The sequence below is a fragment of the Temnothorax curvispinosus genome, unplaced genomic scaffold (genome assembly GCF_003070985.1).
Source record: "Temnothorax curvispinosus isolate PA1 unplaced genomic scaffold, ASM307098v1 QBEX01007504.1, whole genome shotgun sequence".
Taxonomy (NCBI): Eukaryota; Metazoa; Arthropoda; class Insecta; order Hymenoptera; family Formicidae; genus Temnothorax; species Temnothorax curvispinosus.
In genome coordinates, this window is record NW_020217284.1 from 1 (window position 1) to 21717 (window position 21717).

At 33.8% G+C, this 21717-nt stretch overlaps 2 protein-coding genes across 3 annotated transcripts; one reads left to right on the forward strand and one right to left on the reverse strand.

The window, feature by feature from the left end:
* The first annotated feature begins 2008 nt into the window (after positions 1 to 2008).
* On the forward strand, positions 2009 to 4580 carry LOC112457095. Its single transcript, XM_025019981.1, has 5 exons — positions 2009 to 2383; positions 2543 to 3077; positions 3391 to 3681; positions 3992 to 4128; positions 4221 to 4580. The coding sequence occupies exons 1-5, from the start codon at positions 2323 to 2325 to the stop codon at positions 4379 to 4381; spliced, it is 1185 nt and encodes a 394-aa protein (XP_024875749.1). The 5' UTR covers positions 2009 to 2322; the 3' UTR covers positions 4382 to 4580.
* A 327-nt stretch (positions 4581 to 4907) lies between these two features.
* Positions 4908 to 5973, reverse strand: LOC112457096 (nucleoside diphosphate kinase 6). Of its 2 annotated transcripts, none has more exons than XM_025019983.1 (3): positions 5744 to 5973; positions 5291 to 5591; positions 4908 to 5201 (listed from the first exon to the last, which is right to left on the reverse strand). In XM_025019983.1, the coding sequence occupies exons 1-3, from the start codon at positions 5819 to 5821 to the stop codon at positions 5026 to 5028; spliced, it is 555 nt and encodes a 184-aa protein (XP_024875751.1). In that variant the 5' UTR covers positions 5822 to 5973; the 3' UTR covers positions 4908 to 5025. The 2 variants fall into 2 exon arrangements, with proteins under 2 accessions (XP_024875751.1, XP_024875750.1); XM_025019982.1 differs by having other exon boundaries at positions 5291 to 5594.
* Between the last annotated feature and the right edge of the window lie 15744 nt (positions 5974 to 21717).

The window sequence follows — 21717 nt, forward strand, 5'->3', positions numbered from 1 at the left end:
TAACAAAGAACGTAATTCATTGCAGTTAATAAGTGCATTGATATCTTACGTCACCGTCATATATTCTACACAGCAATGACGTGAAGATATATATTACTAATACTCTATTAGATTAATTATATTAATATTAGAGTTAAATAGATAAGCATGAAAACAAGTGTTCAATTTTATCGCGTTTAATTAACGGTTTTATAAGATTATCGAAGATGTAATGCTTTTGTTTGTATTTAAGTCGCTGCTTGTAACATAAGCAAAAAAAAAATAAAGTTAGTTAACTTTCGTGTATATAAAATCAATTATTTTACTGAAAATAATTATAAGATATGTATAACACTATAAGATATGATCATGTATAAATATACGAGTATGAATGGAATATATCGTACAGCTTCATATAAAGATAGATAATACTATTTCTTTGATAATAGCACTAATCGTATTTATCTATACCTTACATTAAATTTTTGGAGATCGGCAAATTTACACAATATTAATGTTATTTATATCCTAAAAAAGATCTTATTTTTTTATGTTTTAAATACCTCTTTCACAGTATAAGAAACTTGAGCAATAATAATATTGATTCGAATTAATAATTCAAATAATAAAACTGTTGGACTTCTGACGAAATAAAAAAATACTATTAGAATAGCTTTACTAAAGAAAGTACATATGTATATAATACCACAAAAAAATACCACGGAAAAAATATAATATAATAGGTAATATCATTTAATATAAATGTATAATATTTTATTAATAATTTATGTTTGTAATATGATTTAATATGTATCTATATTATTTAACACTATTAAGATATAATAAACTTTCGAATTTTTATTAAATATCAAAATTCAGCGTTAAAATGTACGGTACGGCACGTTTTACCGATGATATTACCATTATAACCCAGGTAGCAAGATGACGTTTAAAGACGTCTTAATGACGTTTTATTGCCGTTAGAGACGTCATTAAGACGTTATTACGTCATTTGACGTCACTCTGCTACCCGGAAAAATATTACTATATCAAAATATAATCACCGATATTCTTCTCAAAGAGCGAATCTGATATGAGTGCATTCTTTATATTTAAAATGAAATATATGTATATTCACTGCGCTTGAAAAAAATAAAAACAGAAATGTAGAGAAATCTCTCTAAAGAAGATAAATCTAAAATCCATAATGTAATTAAGATGCTGATGTCTCTGGTAAAATTAAATTTTAAAAATACCTAGTAAATTGTCTCGCATTTGCTGTTTGTGTGTACAAAAAGATCAATAATTAAGTATATCTTATTGTAATTCCTTTAATAATTACGTTTATAAATATTTGCTTTAAAAATGCGAAATATAACAAGAATTCTTTCTAATTTTTAATTAGTTCTGGATAAACACTTCTTTGATAAAATCTTGGATTTTTCTTTTCTTATTAAATTTTATTAAATATGTAATAAAAGTGTAAATATTAAAATCATAATATTTTTAAACTTGGTGTGGTTTGCTAGAAACAGTCTCCAGCTACTTTATATAATCTTTATACCACTTTTAGAATAATTTGTATATATATACATAGTATATTTTCATTATTAAATTATTATTAAATGGCTTTGTTATACTTTAATTTAACAAATTTCATCAGATGCTAAATTATATTAGTATTACAATCTTTAATTCTTTTGTCTTTTTTCTCGAAAAGGAGATCTTATTCGATAAATATTTATATTATTATATTATATATTATTATATAATATTTCATTTATTTTGAACTATAGAATCTAGAATCCTTTCCTGGACTTCATAGATGAACCTTATTATAGGTTCTATCACGTATTTTGGTCCAATCTGTATATTATTGTTTTCTTAGTTATATATCAATAACATTTTATTGTATCAAACTTTGTATAAAAAATTGTATGGACACTGATGGTTTATAGTAAAAAAAATTTATAGCAAAAAGAAAGAATATTTACAAACGTAAAAAAATTTAGCTAAAGCTAGGAAAACTGATTTACCGAACATCTCCTATGACCGTCTGTTGATAAAAAGTGTTTCGTGACTGACCTCTACATTGTTCTGAATGAACTCTGTTCTACACTGGATGTTGGCGATACTAGTGTGCTTGACAGATCAGGGTTATATGCAGCTACTATCCGGTATGTAAACAAAATTGTTTATGTGGTAACGGCAGGACACGGCAGGAAAGCGACGTGTGCGCGAAACGAAAATTATGCGGTAAAGAGACATCAATCGGATGTCCCAAAACGTTGCCTTTTTTCCGAAATGTAAATTATAAATGTAGCAGAGTCACAATATTGGCAGATGCCGTTTCTTGTCGGGAAGATGAAAGTGACGACGTTAAAGGGCATTTTCCCCGATCCCAGTAAGTAATATCATTTAAATATTTTATTGAACAATCGTTCAGAAAAGTTCACAGAAATAGAATTTATTTCATAAAATATTACAAAAAATAATAGTTAAAATTTGGATGCACGAGAAAATAATTAATAAAATACTGAATATTTTACTTTGTTGTTACTAGAGCCAGTCAGAAGGAAGAATTTTATTCAGGAAAACGTGAAAAACCTCCGGCGAATGGAACAATGCTTCCACGCGAGCAAGGAGGTGGAAGAGCTACAAAAGTTACAATTACACAAGCATCATAAAAGTACAGACAAGTATCAGAATGTACCCGCAAAGGTGGTCACTAGCTTCCGAGACAAGAAGAAACATGAGAGTTATAATATTGATCGAGTGTCAACTGACAAAGTAGAAATTGACGAACAAGCTCAAAATGGGACCAACGTATTTGAGTGTGATAAAAGGCAAACTACTCCTACTAAAAAGGTTGTTGGACCAGGAATGAATAATAACATATCAGGCAGACAAAAGAGAACTGGCAAACATAAGAGTCAGCAGAAATTACAACCAAAGATTTTATCCGAACCAAATGTGCACAAGTTCGATAATGCTGCAAATGGTTTAGATGCACGAAGCACCGTTAAGTACAAAAGTCAAGGGATTCAGACTTTAGATACAGATCAATTGGAAAGTATATATTCTGAAGGTGTTATTCGGTAAGTGTATTTGAAACATATATAGATTTAATGCTAAAAAATAAAAAAGATCTTAGACATATAATTCTCGACCTCGACACTTTTGATTAATTTCTATGTGCTTATTTTTTCTTTGATTTAAGAGTTTTGCTTTTTTTATATAATTATAGCGTTTACTTTTTACTTTAAACAAATTTAATTGATTAATCTTCTATAATTTAATTACTAGTAGTATTATTTAATTTCTTAATTTAATAATGTTAACAATAGAATTAATTAACAAATAAGATTTTATCTATGAACCATTTCTTTCTTGACTGATTTTTGTCAATAGGTATCCATCAAAGAACATTACAAGGCATGAAACAGCGAATAATGGTGATTTAAATAAGCAAGAGGAGAAGACTTCGAGGAAACAATCTGATTCTCCTACAGACAGAGGCGATATGCATGGTCCCGAAGATTTGCAGAAAATCGATTTACGAAAATCCGTGTCGCCGACATCTAAAGAGGAGATCGATTTTATCAAATTAAATAAAGAACGTACTTCTGTTGCTAATAAGTTGATGACGCAACTTCATAATGGTGTGCCACCTCCGAATTATCGCAAGGGAGTTGTACCTAAGTACGTTACTTTTCTTTTCTGACTTTAAATTCATTCTTTCTATTATCTTTCCTATTTTTCTATCGACTTTTTTTATATTCTAGTATATTTTCTTGAAATATTTTACTTATAATTTGTTAGTTATACTATAAGACCCGAGGAATCTTCAGATTTTTATATATGTAATTACAAATAAAATAAAATATAGAAAATATAGTATAGTGCAATATACTATAATAGAAAATTAGATAGTAATTAGATTGATGTAAAAATTATTAAATCGGAAGGTGAATTTATTTAATTTTCTTTTTTCTAACAATTTTTTGAATAGATACCTTCGAGATAGAAAAGAAGCACAAGAAAAGGAACAAAAGGCCAAGGCGGAAGCATTGCATTCTGACTGTCCAGAGGGTCACGTGCCCTTACCTGATCACGAACGCAAGGAGACGCTACGATTATTAAAAAAAAGTACGTATCTGTTGTCTAATAAAATTTAACAATAGCCTCAAATATTAATATTTGATTATTTAAATTCATTGGATTGTGTTTCTGGAATGCAGATTATCAAGATTATGTCAACGAATTAAATATGATGCCTATAAAAACGGATACTCTCAGAGCACAGAGGCGTAAGATTGAGATAGAGAAGCAACTGAATAAACTGGAAGAAGGGATTAAAGTGTTTTCACGTCCAAAAGTTTACGTGAAAATAAATGCATAAATTGTGTTGCTTCGACTAGAACGCAATGTGTACGTTTAGAAATATTGATTGTCCGTCCGTGTTTCAATCCAAAATGTCATACATTAGGCCTGTTCGCGTTTTAGCTTAACTTCTTATACAATTCATCTTTCCTCTTTTTCGTTTCACGTTGGCGAGAAAATGAGAAAAAATGAACTGTCCAAGAAGTTCAGCTAATGTCTATTTCTACCAATATAGATTAACTTTAATCTCGGTTTAATTTATTTTTTATCTTTTTCTAGTTTTGAAAATTAGAAAGAGATAAAAACTAAGTTAAACCGAGATTAAAGTTTATCTATGTTGGTAGAAATAGACATAAATAGAACAGATTTTAGTGTTTTGAGAATCCAATGTGACAAACGTGATCGTATTTTGTTATTGCAAAATGGCTAAAACTAATTGTACATATTTCTCATCAGTCGTATACACATGAAAAATTGACTAGTTTAATCTGATTGACGCATGTTTGGCATTTTAAAAAGAATTCTAGAAAATATACAGAGAAAAATACAGTGAACTATTTTCATACAAGTCTGGATTTGGCTAGCAATTGTGTAGATAGGATTGTCTCCTATTAAAAATATAATAAATATTTTATTTAATAAATTAAATTAACTCGTACATAATTATTTTGTAACGCGTTCATTTTGTACGTAAGTCCTGTCAATGGTGTGCACAAAGGACGTTGGATCGAAATGCAATCTTCCCAAGTTATAAAACACCTCTTCATTGTTGTACCACTTTTTTATATTAAAGTCTTTAAAAAATATCATTATCTCCCTTTCTGCGGATTCTGTCGAATCTAGAGCGAATAACATTAATGTCTTTCTTTTTAAATACAAGGTTCTGCATTCCTTCTATATGAATATATTCGATATTGTGGGTGATTACCAGATCCGTGAGTGGCATTTCTAGTATCCGACAGGCCAAACATTCCTCTGATAGTATCCTGTGCATTGTATTGCGCTTGATAGACCTTGGTGGGGCCCATCAGCTGTCGCCACTTAGCGACAGCATTGTGACGGGTCAGAATGTGAACGTCGGATGGACCGCTGCACATGAAAGTCAAGAGACGGTTGTAGAAGAACTTGTTCCTGTGCTCCTTGTAAAACAGTTCGGCCTCCTCGCGTGATATCGTCGCCCTGCGCGATCTGACAACTTTGAAATTATTGTCGATTATTAAATCGCGAATCTTCTGAAAAATCAGTGCGAACTTTAGTCATTAAATTTCTCCCAAATCTCGTTCCCTCGACGCTAATCGCGGGTCGTAACGCTCGCCGTTATTCTACGGAGCCTAACCGGAGCATTTTGCTCCGTGAGAGTGAGGTTAGGTTAGGGTCGCACCTGAAGAGCAAACGGAGCTTTGACGACGTGCGGCTTGAGTATCGCCAATGTTAACTGAAGACAATTTCTCGACTGCATATCAGCATCCTCTGGTTCATCTACGAATTTAAGGAACTACGCGGCATCGGCGTCACCGCGCGTACGACAGACAAATGGACGCATTCATCACCACGTGTACTTATCTCGTGTATTTGCTCGTATTCGTTTCGGAAAAACGCCGCGACCGGCGACTCGCGTATCGCGCTCATTCATAACTGAACCGAAGCGGAGACGAAAATGCCCGATTCGTCTGACTGCAGCGACGACTTCTACTACTGACAAATATCGATCTTTTCTATAATATTTATGTTTATACTAGTTAATATTTATACTTTTTTTTACTCTGTGCTGACAAAAACGATGGATTACTTTTACTGATATACTTAGTCGTTTATGATTTATTTTATTCTGTCCTGCACTCAAAGAAATAAGATGAGCTCCTCAGTTTCAGCAATTTCTCGATTGTTATTATGTATTATACATCATTTGTTGCCCCACATCGTTCCAAGCTCCAAGCTATTAATTTTTTTATAAATCAGATATCGTGCGAATTCATATCAATTTTATGTGTCGCAGATGGGTGGTTGTTGTTTGCTGCGTCTTTATTAATTAGATCCATTGTAAATTTTGCGGGGATGCGATGCAAAAAAGTAGGCAGAACATTGAACAAAGGAAACGTCGCATATAGATCTTATGACTGAAGATTGGTAGCTTTGAGATACTCTCTGCGTGTCATCGTACTCAGACTTGGGTGAAGCCCCGGTGAAGACACCGAGGCGAATGGAAGGAACACACGGATACGCAAATATGTACATTCGCGTGCGCTCGCGCAAGTAAAACGAAGTAAAGCGAAAAGAAGCGAGAAACTCTAAAGCAAGTAGAAACAATACGCAACGCCGCCGAGTTGCCAGTAGTAGAAGCCAGCCAGCCAGCCACTATCTCCTCATCCCCCGCAACCCTTCAGCCCGTCAGACGTATCTGCAACGGTCGATCCTGCCTCCCTTTCTCTCCTGTTGCTCATCCCGTTGCTACCCTCCTCCCCCGCCTGCGTCTTCCTGTCTCTTTCTCTCCTTTCCGTTCCGTAGCATCCTCGGTGATACCGGGAGAGAGCCATTCGAAGTACAATGGCTGGCTATAAATTACCCCTAGAAACGCTAGCATTAGATCCCGCCGGATTCACCCTTTGTATAAAGCCGCCGCGAGAGAGAGAGCGAAAGAGAGAGAGAGAGAGAGAGAGAGAGAGAGAGCTTAATTGAGCGACCTCGATATAGAAATCGCGATACGAATCACGGACTATTTGAGTCGCGTATTCGAGACTTTCGTGTCATTCGAGACTAGTGTCAGTTAGAGAAACTTTCCCTTTCTCTTTCTTGCTGCCTATTTCTGTCCATCCTCAAATAATTCATGGAAAAGGAAATCGCTTAACTGAAAAAGTAGAATAAAAGCACGTCATAAAGAATTCGATCGAGTTCGTAATTTGCATGTTTTCGTACAGTTATTGTACAGTTTAATGCTTAAAAAAGAAAGATTATATTGTAGTTCTAGAAAAGACGTTAATAAAAACTAACGTATCTCGATTATAGAATAAAGAATTATACAGAATACTTTATAATGGAGATGACTCACTGTTTCATTAATCATTTATGAAACTACGATTATCTATATGTATATAAATATAAGTGTAAATAGAAATTTTTATTGCATTTTTTTAAACACTCTGGCTCGATGCTCGTTGTCTTTTCTGATTTGTATATAGAAATCGCTAGAGAAGTTTTCAGTTTTATTCTAAAAATTCAGTAAAATTTCATGAATTTTAAGATGGAAAATAACGACGGAACTTTGAATTTGAGTCTTTTCTCTATAGATTTCCGCAGTTCGAGTCTTTTTATTTTGCAATACGGGCGCTGTTGTGTTCCATCCATCGGGAAAAATCTCACACCTCTCAGATTGATTTATTGCAGCTAATTCCTGCCTGAATGGTAATCGCGTATTGTGCCCACTCCGCGGTTGGTCTCGTCGTTAAATTTGCGCACACGTGGCGTGTGCGCGCGTATTTCCACACGCGAACACACACACACACATACACATAGAGGCAGCGAATGTAACGAGAACGAGTGAGCGAGTGACAAATTACGAATAAAATATTGATTCGTCCGGTTATACCGCCGCGCCGGTTTGTCGGCGCGAGCGTTACGCCGAATTAATGTACCAGCGTATATAATTGCACTACCGTTCGTATTAATTACCTGTTCGTAAGCTGCGTCAATCTCAAATTGCAGCAACAGCGGCCGTACTTCGATTATTCAAACAAACTGCATCCGTGAGAGTAGTCTTTCCCGAAAAACATATTGATTCAATTAAAATAACTGACTGTTTGCCGGTAAACATCGAAGATGCAGTAAGATGATGGTTCTTTGAGCCAATTATTTCAATTAGTAAAAGTTTTCATGCTGTCATTTGTGTAACTAATCTAAACTATCACTTATTTTTATTTGATTAATTTCTAAGTTTCAGTATCTCGAGATACTCGTTTTGCTTCATATATTTACAATATGTGACACAAAAAAACATTCTGTTAAAATTATTTTTCTTTAACATTTTAAAAATCTTTTTTTTTAATTTTGATCGAAAGAATAAATTTTATTAAATTGCTGAAAAAAACTACGAAAATAAACGTGTCGCATAAATTAAAAATTGAATCTTATAAAAAGATTCACTTTTTAATCTCATGTTTAAAATAACCGGTTTCAATCTTACAATTAGATGCAAATTTCCAAATGGAATTTGGCAAGAGTTTTGCCAGCTTAAACAAATCGTCCATCACGTTATCGCCGTGCGGTTATCACCGATGCTCACGATGTATCGTCGAATTATCCGGCTCGTTGACCGCATAGCTATAGTGGTGAACGGATCCATTGAATAAAAGAATACAAATGAGATCGCGGAAAGTTTCAAATCGAATTCCGGTGGAAGTTTTACGAGCGGATTGTCCGTAAAAACGGCGAATCGTGTTTCGTGTTTTCTCAACCCCTTTTCTCTTGCCCGGACCAATTCTGGGTCGCTTCAGTATCTTTTCTCTTTCCCTCTCTCCCTCTCTCCTTCTTCTCACCCTTTCTTTTCAGCTTTCTCTTATTTTCTGCTCCCTTTCTGCGGTTACACGGCGGCAAACGACAACAAACGGCTTCTTTCGGCCTCTCGGAAGAACAACTTTAATCGTCTCTATACCTACCCTGCGCGGTTTGGCGCTTGTTACTGAAAAGTGGGACTTTCCGAAGGGAAAAAGCAAAGAGCGTAGTGCTGGCAGAGTAAAGCACAGTGAATGGAGAATGGATACGACTTAAAATGAATACAGGGGATAAGTACAAAATCGATGAAATATACGAGCTTGAAAAGAGAAGTCGAAGCATATAAGTGATAGTGGCGGTAGAAAATCCATCTGGAGTCTGGGGCAGATTAAATGGATTTACAAGGAATTCATTCCATGTAAATTTCAATTTTCTTGATTTTAAATATTACCTAAATTTTTAGAAATATCTTTTTACTTAATTGTCAGTAAGAATATTCTAAAGAATCATACAGTTTGATTTTATATCAATATGCACAAATATTTATTACGCTGAAGAAAGCGGTTGAGGAGTCAAAAGTTAAAAGGAAGATCTTGTTAGGAAGTTTATTCGCTACGGGCGAATCTTCTTCAGTAACTTTAGTCGTAAACTTTTGCCGGAATGTTTTCCCGCAGCTGCGAAGAATCGTTCTTGAAGCGTTTTTGAATAGTTCGGCGAATTACCGGTAATCAGACTGGAATTATTTTTTATTAAAACTGTGTGGCGTAATTTTAAAATATATAATATAACAATATAACGCGATGAAAAACTAGGAGAAAGATAAACTCGTAAATAATTATACACAGAAAACAGTAAAATTACAAAATTATAATTTTATAACATAAAAAAATAGTTTTAATTTATATTGATGAAAAAGAGATATATTATATATATGTATATACAGCATTTTTTCATGATAATTTCCATAGAAATATATGTATAATATATGTATGATCATATCATAAAGCACAAAAAATGTATGTCAAATTGCATTTATAGGTATGCATATTTAAATATTTCGAAAATTTAATTTAATTTTTAATTCGCAAGCGCGACGAATATGAGTTATTACAATTTTTAAATAGTTCGATATTTATTAAGACAAACTATTTATGTATCTTTCATCTTTATATAAATATGTCTGCAAAACATTCATACCTATACACGTGAACAAAATAACGCAAGTTTTCCCAAATTTTAAATCTTATTTATTGATTACATTTCCGAGTACGTGTACAGTAACTTCTCTTATATATTTCTCAATAATTTCATTAAATACAGCTTTAAATCCATAGACAACAATAAATTTCCCAATGTTCTTTAGCAATTTCGAAGTGCGGTTTTTCACTCGTGTCACCACTTTCCGTCGTATGTCAAATAAACATTGTATAAACTATCATTAATTCCACGTGGATGAGTTAATTAAAACATTTAAAAAAAACTATTAAGACTATAACTTCTTTCAGAAACCCCACAATTATCTAACAATAAGCCTGAACAGGTTTTAAACAAAGTAAAGAATTTTCTTTTCCTTGAGATTTTTTTAGTAGGGGCTGGTTGTTACAGGGGTAGGTTGTTACAGTGCCAACGGTAGCTAAACCGAAAACGCTACAGTATATAACGTTAGCAACGTTAGAGTTGAGACTTTATAGAAAAAATGTCACAACCAGCCCTGGGGTCTCCCCTAAGCATCTATACGTTTTCGAATTATTAAGGGGGTCGTCTGGTCAAGAGGCTGTTTTTTTGAGGGGAATTTTTTGTAAGGAATCATAAGAATACACTTTGTTGAAACTTTTACATCATATTTATTGATATTTGAAGAGTATTTAGAAATTTTTCCAAGTTGATATATGGCCAAGAATCCGCTGTAAAGCGCTCCGACGACAGCTGTGTAAAAAAAACGGTACCCACGATTCCGGATCTCCAGGTCATCCTTAAAAAAAAAAAAAAAAAATTTCTTAATCTGTGGATGTGGCTATCGTGTGAACTAGAACCAAATAAAAATATTGAAATTTCAATTTTTGCCAACGTTTTGAAAAAAAGTTTCATTATGAACTTTTTTGGATACCGTTTTTTTTTACACAGCTGTCGTCGGGGCGCTCTACAGCGGATTCTTGGCCATATATCAACTTAGAAAAATTTCTAAATACTCTTCAAATATCAATAAATATGATGTAAAAGTTTCAAAAAAATGTATTCTTATGATTCCTTACAAAAAATTCCTCCAAAAAAACAGCCTCTTGACCAGACGATCCCCTTTTAAAAACTCAGGATTAATAATCAAAATTTTCCAATTACACTTTTCCCACATAAATCTAGATAAAGTTCTGTTTGTGTTATTTGATTAACTCTATTTTTTAGGAAAATTGTATTAATTTTTTGAACATTTTATTAGGTTTATTATTTCTTCCTTCCCTATAAAAACACCCAATATTCTCTTAAAAATATGCTACCAAGTCTGTATTATTTATGTTTTTATTATTTGTAAAAATATTATTTTTTTAATTTTAGGAAATTTTTATTGAAATATATATCTTTTTTTTCTTAAATTCCTAATTGGCAATTTCGTTCGTCACACAACACGCTTCTTCATGAGCACTTAATTTCCGTGGTTAATATTAATGGTAGGCATTTTACAGCCTCTCTCGCAACAGGGTGCTAAGTTACGCCAGCTGTCGTAAGGATCGAGGGTGTGGAAATCAAGGACGACGAGCAAACCGGGGAAACTTAATTCGCCACCAACATGCCGCTAAATCTGAACGACTTGGACCGGATTTGCCGAAGATTTCGTCCTTTCCCGAATCCCCGCTCATGCTCATCTCCGGCCTGAAAACGCCACTTACTCATTCCATTCCCTCCCTTTGAGGTCACTTTACTCCGACCCTCTTCGTCGTTCATTAGCACTCCCCACGTTTCCTACCTCTTACTCCTACACCTTGAGAAATGCAGCTAATTTGGATCTTCTATCCTATTTCTAGTCCTTTATCTAACGACGGGTACGAGATTGTTAAGTTTTATTCTTAAAACATGTATTATTTCAAATCAGTATAAAAAAGGTATGTATATAATTCGGAAGGTAAATAATTAATATGGCATCAACAAACTTTTTACTTTTTTAAATATAATACATAAGTAACATAAAATAAAAATTTCCCTTTCATATAAAATTATTATAAATTTTTCTTTTTTCAAAAATCTATTGTTAAAACTTAATAAATTTTATTAGTCTTAATTAAACAAATAAAAAATCTTTTATAATAAATATTCAAGTTTTTTAATTCACGCTATCTTGCAAAAGCAACTTTTAGTTAAGTATAAAGCATCCAATATTATTCTACTAATCTCTTTTCCTATCATGCCTTCTGTTTTCAGCTTTGTTTCAATTTTTTCGGTGCTGACACCATTCTCTCCTCCTTTGAGTTGGGTTAATCCAGACGCCTTCGTAAACCTTCAGACGATCCTTAAGATTCCACCCTGCCTCTCTCGCACGTTGCTGGCGAATTAAATTTCGTCCTTGCGCTTTTCCCTTCGACGTGGGCGTTCTCTTTGAACACCCTTCGGGACAAAATTCGTTTACTTATAGGGAGGGAGGATGAAAGAGCAAAGACAGGTGAGTGACCAGACGAAGGTAGGCAAGACGAGAGCTGAAAAATCCTTGACTGATCGAATAAAAGTAGCCGCCCCTCGGAGAGAACTTGCGGCTTGACGTGACAGGAAAGCGAAACCGTCAAGGGTCACAGAAAGACACCTAGTATTCAAAGGAGAGACCTTTAACAGCCTCGAGGGTCCTTTCGAGGAATGATGGCACTAAAATGCCTTGTCGTATGATGGGTTGATAACGGAAGAAAGAAAGGAAGGAAAGGAACATCTTACACATCACGGTAAGATCAGTCAAACTTACATGGGTAATATGACAAAATGGTTTTTTCCCCGTGGATAACAGAGAAGACATTAGCTACAAAATGTCTAATATTGAAAATTACGAAGTTCTGGAAAAGCACGACGTCCAATTAAACTTTCGCCGAAGAAAAATGGTCGTCGTATTCATCGGGGAGGAAGGCGTTCTGAAGTTTGATGAAAACCTTACGAAACACGCGATAGATGTAATCGAGATTACGGCGTGCCGCCATTATGAGCTCAAATTCCTTTAATATATGCCAGTGTGCTCGGCAACTTCTTTAAATTTTTACTATAAATGTCTTAGCAAATTATAATTTTATTATTAAAATAAGATTCGCTTGAAATTAATCTAAAACTAAAATTTAAAAAAATAATATACAGATTTACGCTCTATTAAAGTTCCCCGAAACTTCTCCATTTTCAATAGAACAGTTTATAACTCAGAAACTATTCCTGCCTCAATATTTCCGTTCGGTAAAAATTGACTCCAAGGTATCCAAGAACTTTTCTAAAGATAAAAGAACAGCGGCAGCGGGATATCCTGTACAGTGATGGCGTACATGTGCGTTCTCTATTAGCGCGTAAATCACGCGTGCAATGGTGCAGTTTCATTACAAAAAATTTATAACCGTTCCCCGTTTCCGCTTTCCGAGGGTCGCTATTGCTTTACACGCCTTAGGTTACACACGCGCGCACGAAGGGCACTGATTCCCGTGTAAGGGCGATAAAACGATGCTCGCACGACGACGATCTATCTCCGGGGGAGGCACGAAGAAACAGCACGGCCCGAGTTCTTTATCGTTTTTAATATTTTTCGCCCCCGCGGGCGACGCCGCCAACCGGTAAGTCTACGGGGATAAAGCGAGTTTTCCATTCCATAGGCTGGAGAACGTGGTCCCGCAAGTGTAAACAGAACCGGCAAAAGACGTTAAGCGAGATAAGCTCTTAAGGGATAGAGGGTTTCTGCTTTTCTTTAACGTTTCTTCGTATCTATGTTTCTATCAAACTTGGAAAAATTAATTGGACATAATTTCTTTTGCAATATCTTAAATCTTAATGTTATTTCGATAATTGGATTTATACTTCTAATTCTGAAGTTTTAATATTTATTTTGTGCAAGCGTTAACCTACTATGTTTATTACCTACTTAAAAAACTGGTAGATCTCTCTCATATAACAATTGTGCAAATTTAAAGATAAATTAATTAAATTAAAATTGGATACTACCAAACTAGAAACAGAGGATCATGAAACTTTAGAAAACCGATTTTAGAATGACAAGATATTTTTCTTATTTTGCATTTGTTATCTGATACTATTATTTAGAATTTTAGACAATAGTTTCTCCTGAGACTTTTTGACAATTATTGTCACCGGATGATATAGTTTTAGCTTCTTGTTTTTCCTTCGTCGAAAGGAAAATCTAGGCTCATAAAAAAGGAAATTGCAGATTTATTTTAATATCTTTATAGTATATATTCTCATTTTCTGATATATATGTTCTCGGGTCGGTTTAGCACCCTCCCTCGACTCTTTCCTAAATCTGCTCATGCTTACATTTCCCTCTACCTTGAGTCTTTGATATAATATTTCGTGGGGTTGCGAAAAGCCATAAAAACGGTGAAGCTAAGTATAAAATTCTTACTACACCGTAGCGAACAGGACAAGCATAAAGTCTCCAGCAGCACGGGACAAAAATGGCACGAGGAGGGAAGGGAAAACTAGCGGGGATGAATAAGTTGCTTCGAACAAAAAATCGCGTCACGCGTCTCTTCATCCTGCGAAAAATTTTCTTCACACTTTCCTTTATCATCCGTGTCCACCCTCCTTGCCCGCCACTCGTTACTCTTTCGTTTTGCTCCTTCGCCTTCGTTTCTTCCCCCGCAGCTTAAGGAAAGTTGCGCAATTTGTTCTTCTTCTGCCCTTCGATGTATATAGGCTACCCCAGAACTCGCACCATTCCTTTCAACTAAACTAAAGATATATCGAATGCGGAAATAAACGAAGAAAAATGTCGGTTGTTTCAATATCGAGTCAATGGTTTTCAATATATATAAACGATTGAATACATCGATAACTGAAAAGTATGTATGGGATAAATATATGCAGAAATAATATTTCCTTAATAATATTTGCAAAATAAGCACTACAACACGATAATAAAATTATTACTTTAATATAATTATTACGATAATGTTCCGATAATATTCGATTGTGTTTGATTTTATTTCAATCAGTATTTATATTGCTTATCTTTCCTAATGTGCACATTACACCGATGGGCCAATTGAAAATGCTAGTAAACCGGAAGTAATACGCGCGTTATGATGTTATTAATTAAGACAATAAATTTGTTAATGAACTAATTACGATCTGTAATATACCAAATTTTCAAGCGGATAAAATGGCGGATAATTTATTTGTTTGTCCGGCAAAATTGAATCAGGAGCAATAATGAATGCAATAATTATTAAAATTAACGACGAGAAATTAGTGAAATTTATCGGTTTTACAACTACAGATACGCTACAAATGTATATGTAAAATATATGTTAACTAATATTTACTATAGATATTTACATTTCGAATGAAAAGTTCAAATTATTCTACTTCATTATTCCAGGTTATTTAATGAATACTTTTATAAATTATTTATTTATGCAAACTTTTAATATGAATCTCTGGAAGAAAATTTTTTGGCGATAACAAGATCTTTTAGAAATGATTCTTTCAATTATTAGCATGTTTTAATTTTCTTTGTAGAACATATATATTTTATACAGTAAAAGAAAAGCTCTCTTAAAACAGATTTAATTCTTTCTGTTATCAAGGATCTTGAATTCGTTTTCTCGTCGATCGCATAAGTGAGAATGAGATATTGCGCGAGTAATTTGTCCCTTACCCCTAAATCGCACAAATAGCGTTTGTAAAATGAGGTAGACTCTATCGATCAATAAGAGTGGCATTAGCAATAGGGTTTATGAGCGCGAGCTCATCATAACGGGAGAGAGAAGAGACTAGCGAATAAATCGGTGGTAAACGGCCGGTGTGCGCGATTTATTCGCTCGTCGGCAGAGCCGAGAGCTGAAAAGAGGCGTTTCCGAGTGGCAATAACGGATGGGATAATAATTGAAATTAGGAGGCGGCAGCGGAAGGGCTAATACGCTCGCGCGCCGAGAGCAGCTGGTTGAGTTCGTCGAGCCGGCAATTAAATCCCTGACGTATCGCGACCGCGATCTCCGCCTTAAGCCCGTACCGACATGATGGAACGCGCGGCCCTTTTGCCGCAAAACGGCTCTGTGAATTCGCCTGCATGTGAATTACGCACTTTGCACGCTTTGCTCGCTTAAAGACCGGATATCTTGAAAGGAGCGATGCCGCGGTTGTCGTCGAATCTACTGTGAGCCGCGCGCCTCAAACATAATTGCGACGATGAAAGAAAAGAATATTATATCAATAAAGAAAAGTTTTATTTTGGGAAACACGTAGCTCCTATAAGTTCGAGCTCTTTTATTGTGTTCTGTAAAATAGTCGAAAACAACTGTCACTCTGTTAATTACCGTTGAAGTTTGTAGTACTCTTCTAGTTTTGAAAATTTCTAGTTTTCGTCATAGTTTATGGAACATTTTTGTGGTAACTAACTTCAGTAAATTATTAATAAAGTTGTAGTAATGTAGATATATTCTGTAAAACAAAAAATAACTTTGGATATATTTTCTGAGACAGAAATTGGGCTCTTTTTATGAGCAACAAAATATAGAAACATATCATAATAATAATTCAATTTACTTTAACTCAAAGTTTAGAAAATTGAATTTTGCAAACACAGAAGTATATAATTTAATTTAATTTAAAATCTAATTTTCTAGGATTTAAGATTAATCTTTCAAGTATTATTTTATGAAAAATGTTTGTCAAGAGAAATATAAAAATTTTCATGAAATCCAGAAATAAATATGCAAAAGCAAGAGAGACTCTTACGAGAGCTTTTCACTCAACATGCGGAGCACTCTTAATATAATGCCTGCACTTATACTCATTCATGCACCGTGGAATAGTATATTCCCATCAACGATGATGTCGTTATCAGGACTGTTCGAGAGAAAGGGGAATATCGATAGAGAACGAAATAAGTTGGTGACAAAGTGGGGGAGGACGAAGAGGGGAGCAAACGGTGCTTTTCTGGAACGATAGGCATCTCCAGACGGTCTGCGATGAACTACCCTTAACCGTATTCAACCTCTCGACCCTTCGAGGATAATAAACGACTGTCTAGAGCGCATAAAGAGCGAATTCGACTCGCAAGGATCTTTACGGTGTCCCTCTGACAAACGGTTCGGTACTTGAGCGCTGATCTTCGTCAAGATTGCAGCCGAATTGCTCGTCTACCATTTCACTTTGGATGTCCCTCGGTACATTTGACTTTGTATACCCAGTGTCCTGGCATCGTACCGCACCAGAACTCAGCCATGGATTTTCTAATAAAATGTTTACTTATTTTAAGAATTTTTAGAAAATAGATTCCTATTGTAGTGCTCATACTGTACACATAATACAGACTAAAAGTTAAATGCAAATTTTTAATAGAAATTTTAGATATAAGATTTTAAAAATTGAATAAGGCGTTGTTTTTTAACATTTTATAACTTCTTTCTTTTTTTAAGAAAATAAAATCGTTATAAATCTATGTTTCTTTTTGTTAATTCTTTTATTTGCGATCTTTCTTAAAAAATTATAATTATTTTTACTACTTTCGGGCACGGAAAACGTCTTAATAACTGCGATTCTGGCTCGTCAATTTTGCACCGTAATCCGGTAACTTTTTGCGCTCTTCGAATTGCACTCATCCGACTGCTCGATCACTTTCCTTCAGTCTTTTCAGCGATTTCAAATAATAAACGGATCAGCGCAGAAGCACTCGGGTGCAACTACTTGACAAATGATCCCCGACGACGATTCCCGATTTCTCTTCATCACGATGACGTCCGTGGATACTTTGTTTTATTCGCGTGCCGTATCGCGTTCGCGTTCGCTCGCGACGGAGTAATCCCCGGCATGAAATTTCGCTCTCTAAAAAAAAATTCCCGCGATACCTTAACGTCGTATGAGCTTTCAACGCGATTCATCCCTAATTACACATCTGTCTTAATTCATATTATAATTCTTATCCCTCATTTTTCGCAGTTTTCTGCAGAGTCTATTATGCTCTTTTATAAAATTATTTTTATTATGAGACCGTTGAAATATATTTTATTGTACAAATGTGTAATATGTGCATTAATAAAATATAGAAATAATTTTTGCAATGAAACTTAGTTTAGATCCAAAAAATAACACATAATAAAACTAATACATGACATATAAGCCATAAGCTATAATGCATATACATAATTAACCCAATTAAAAATTTCCAATGTCGTTTAATCGTTGCCACGATTATAATCGTCGTGACAAATCGTCACCGCGTTTCGACTAAGGATTCTGGTCGTTTTAAATTGATGTAATTTTAGATGTTTATAATATAAAGTAAACTCGGGTAAGATGGCCATACAGGAAAGATGGCCAACATGTTCATTCGATGTTTCATGGCGAGCTAAATTAAAAGAACATAGGTTGGCCATCTTTTCTGTATGGCCATCTTACCCGAGTTTACCCTAAGCTTATAATATAATGCTTATAATAAAATAATATTAAAAAAAAAAAATAACGTTACTCTGGCTGAGGTAATATTTTTCGCAATAAATTTAATTATTTAATTAAGACGTGGCAAAACGATTATAATCATCGCTAGTATATAGTCAATGGAAATTCTTAATTGGGTTAATTATTCTCTGGCGAAGTAAAAATACTTATTTAATATGTAATTAAGTTAAAACATTTTTATTTATTCAAGTGAAAATTAATTAAATATTTTATAATAAAAAATTTACATTTAAGTAAATTCAGCTTTGATATTTAAAACTATAGTTTCAAATAAAATTCAAAATTTTGTACTTATATTAATCAATTAGATATGTTTATTTAGGTATAATGTTTATTATAAGAAATTAATTCAAACGATTGAAAAGAGGGATTAAAACGTTTCAAACATTTCAAACGTTGATACGATCAAATCCTCGTCGCGCAAAACACTATTTTTAATTTTCATTCCAGGATGAATTTTAGTTTCCCAATCTTTCTGAATACGCCAGCTATAAATCCACATCCCGATTGTGGAACTCGCTCGACGTTCATGCAACGGCTACGTTAAGGCACAAAAAAAATAAATTAAATTGTTTCTAGTCGATTTTTTCTGATTTTTGTCAAGACTGAAGTTAAACATGGCGAGAGCCGCGTTTGAGATTTATTACTGTATTTCGGCGTTCTTCCACAGTTCTCACGATTTGTGGACCAATACTGCCCATTTCGAATCACATAGGCAGATGCGAATCGTTCGATTTTCGATATCCATTTCTTGAGCGTTTATTCTCCGTAGCCCTTCTCGATAGCATCGAGTAATAGCCTAGTACTAGTAACCTCAGTTACTACCGCCTCTCTCTCTCTCTCTCTCACACTCTCTCTTGATTTCTGCCCCCAGAAATCTTGATTTCCCGGAACTTCGCTGCGAGATCAGTATCCTTGTTTCATCGAAATTTCACCAGTCGATATCGCCCGTCCAAATACTCCCTCATCCACTTAGTGTTCATCTCTTCGCTTCCCCTCAATCGATCTTTATCTCCCTCGAAGAGAGAGCATCATCTCGCATCTGATGCTTTATCAAATGACTAAGCAGTAGTAGGCTTCTCGAGCATCAATTCAAAGCTGACAAGTATTTTCACGATATTGGACTATTACACATAAAATATCCAATTTGTATTGAACAATTTCGTGTGTAGTGTATTATTTTTATATAATTATAACAAATACTTTGAGGGAGAATTATACAAGTGTTTCAATTACATACTCCTAATTCTTTTTTTAATGAAAAGCTCATTTTAGGTAGTCTATCAAGAGAAATTAACTGTTGCAAATGAAAGAAAACGTTCAGAATGTGAAACATTTTGTACATAAAACTTTATATGTACTATCAGCGTATATAATTATTATAGTATACTGTTTTATTTTGTATTTGTTATTTTTTTATATATTTCCATTACCCATGAATCCCTCATGCGTGAATCTCCTTCTGCAAGCGTTGCAAGATAGATTTCTTTTTAAATTACGTCGACTACTCATATTAATTACACTTCACGCTTCATCTATCGCATCGCGCAAATCGCGATGTAATAATCTCTCCGCAATTTATTTGTGCAAGTCTTCACGTAACACCGTCGGCGGCGACGCTTTCCCTGTTAACTCGCCTACGGTATTCCCAAACTTTGCATACTAATTAACCGCGCGTTTATCTCGCCCTCTCTATCTCGTACTCGAGGGGCCTCTTCCGTTTGGGGGACGATTCTACTTTTTGTTACTTATCTCTGTGCCACTTCATGCGCTCTGATTAAATATTCTTTTATCTCCCGTTTCTACGCGGTTTTATCGACACAAGTACATGCGTTCATGACGATATTATTAAAGCGTTTCGTCCTGTTAAAACTTCGCGTAATGACGCTACAGCTCTTCTATTCATTACGCTAAGTTAACCAGCTTTTACGCCGAAATACATCAATGTATTTTTGATATGATAGCGATTGTGATATGAAGTTATATGAAGTTTTAATCCTATTTCCTAATCGTCACGTGCATATCATTTTTTATATTATTTTGTTCTTATACTAAATAATATAAAAAGAAAGAATTTAATGCTATACAAAAATAATTCTTTATTTAGCACTCTAAATATTTCGTGCAGTATGATATTCTTTGCCGATTTTTTAAAAGAATTTTAAAATTCTAGTTTTAACAATTTTAATATTTACACTTCGGTAAAGTTTATATATAATAATTTAATAAATTCAATATAGTATTAATAATTAAACAATTTACCATTTTATATATACATTTCGTTAAAAGGATTTTATTATATGTATAATTCTGTATGTAATCGCGTAAGCGGATAATCAAAACTTTTCAAAAAATTAAATGCTGCAAAACGTGAATAGGATTTTCATAAAAAAAGTTCACTAATGCAAGGATAAACGCGCATTTGACGTATCAAGTAATAAATTAATGAAATTGAGATCGGGTCGAAAATCTCATAAGGTAAAATTTGACATTTTTCACTGTTGTTCTGCGCTCATAATGTTTTCTTGCTATATTTCACGTAAAGATTTTATTAGCACAACAAAAGAAAATACGTGAGTTGGATTCGCCGTAATTTTCTGGACCCTTTTGAACCTTGTAATCGATTCTCATCTCATCTTTCTTTTTCTCTTATTTTTGTTTTCTTTTAAGCTTTCTATCCTTATTAATTCAGGTACAATTTACGTGCGAATGAGTAGAAAGTATTAGAAAATATATAATTTCAACTTTTTCTCTGTTCTCTGTCATGAATAGTAGATAGCATAAAGCAATAAATCACTTACATGACATTTTAATATAAATTGCATGTAGCAGCATACATAACAAGAGCGTTTGAATATCGACATATTCAATAGTTCTTGAATTATAAATAATATGTAGTTTGACATCTTTTCATAGTTCTGTAATGTAAAATCTTTTCATGAATAAACAATAAATTAGTTATAAATTAACTCATAAATTCATTATTTGTTTATTAAAGCTTCATATACCAATTTTCGTAATTGTACTTTATATTCAACCTCGAGGGCATTTTAAATATATTATTTAATTACGAATTAAATTAAATTCTCCCAAATTAAACAATGAAACTATTCATTATTAATACCAAATATATCTTTTGTAACAAATATAACAATTTAAGTCTGACTTATTTATGAATCAAAGAATAATATTTGCATTTCCCAAGAATTTTCCATATATCAGTATAAT

Excerpts from the sequence above, each read along its gene's own strand:
- LOC112457095 (XM_025019981.1), top strand. The coding sequence starts at position 2,323 with ATGCCGTTTCTTGTCGGGAAGATGAAAGTGACGACGTTAAAGGGCATT. Across the intron at positions 3,078-3,390 it reads TATTCTGAAGGTGTTATTCG|GTATCCATCAAAGAACATTA; the intron begins GTAAGTGTATTT and ends TTTTGTCAATAG. Across the intron at positions 3,682-3,991 it reads CGCAAGGGAGTTGTACCTAA|ATACCTTCGAGATAGAAAAG; the intron begins GTACGTTACTTT and ends TTTTTTGAATAG.
- LOC112457096 (XM_025019982.1), bottom strand. The coding sequence starts at position 5,821 with ATGCAGTCGAGAAATTGTCTTCAGTTAACATTGGCGATACTCAAGCCG. Across the intron at positions 5,595-5,743 it reads AAGCTCCGTTTGCTCTTCAG|AAGATTCGCGATTTAATAAT; the intron begins GTGCGACCCTAA and ends CTGATTTTTCAG. Across the intron at positions 5,202-5,290 it reads AAATGCCACTCACGGATCTG|ATTCGACAGAATCCGCAGAA; the intron begins GTAATCACCCAC and ends TATTCGCTCTAG.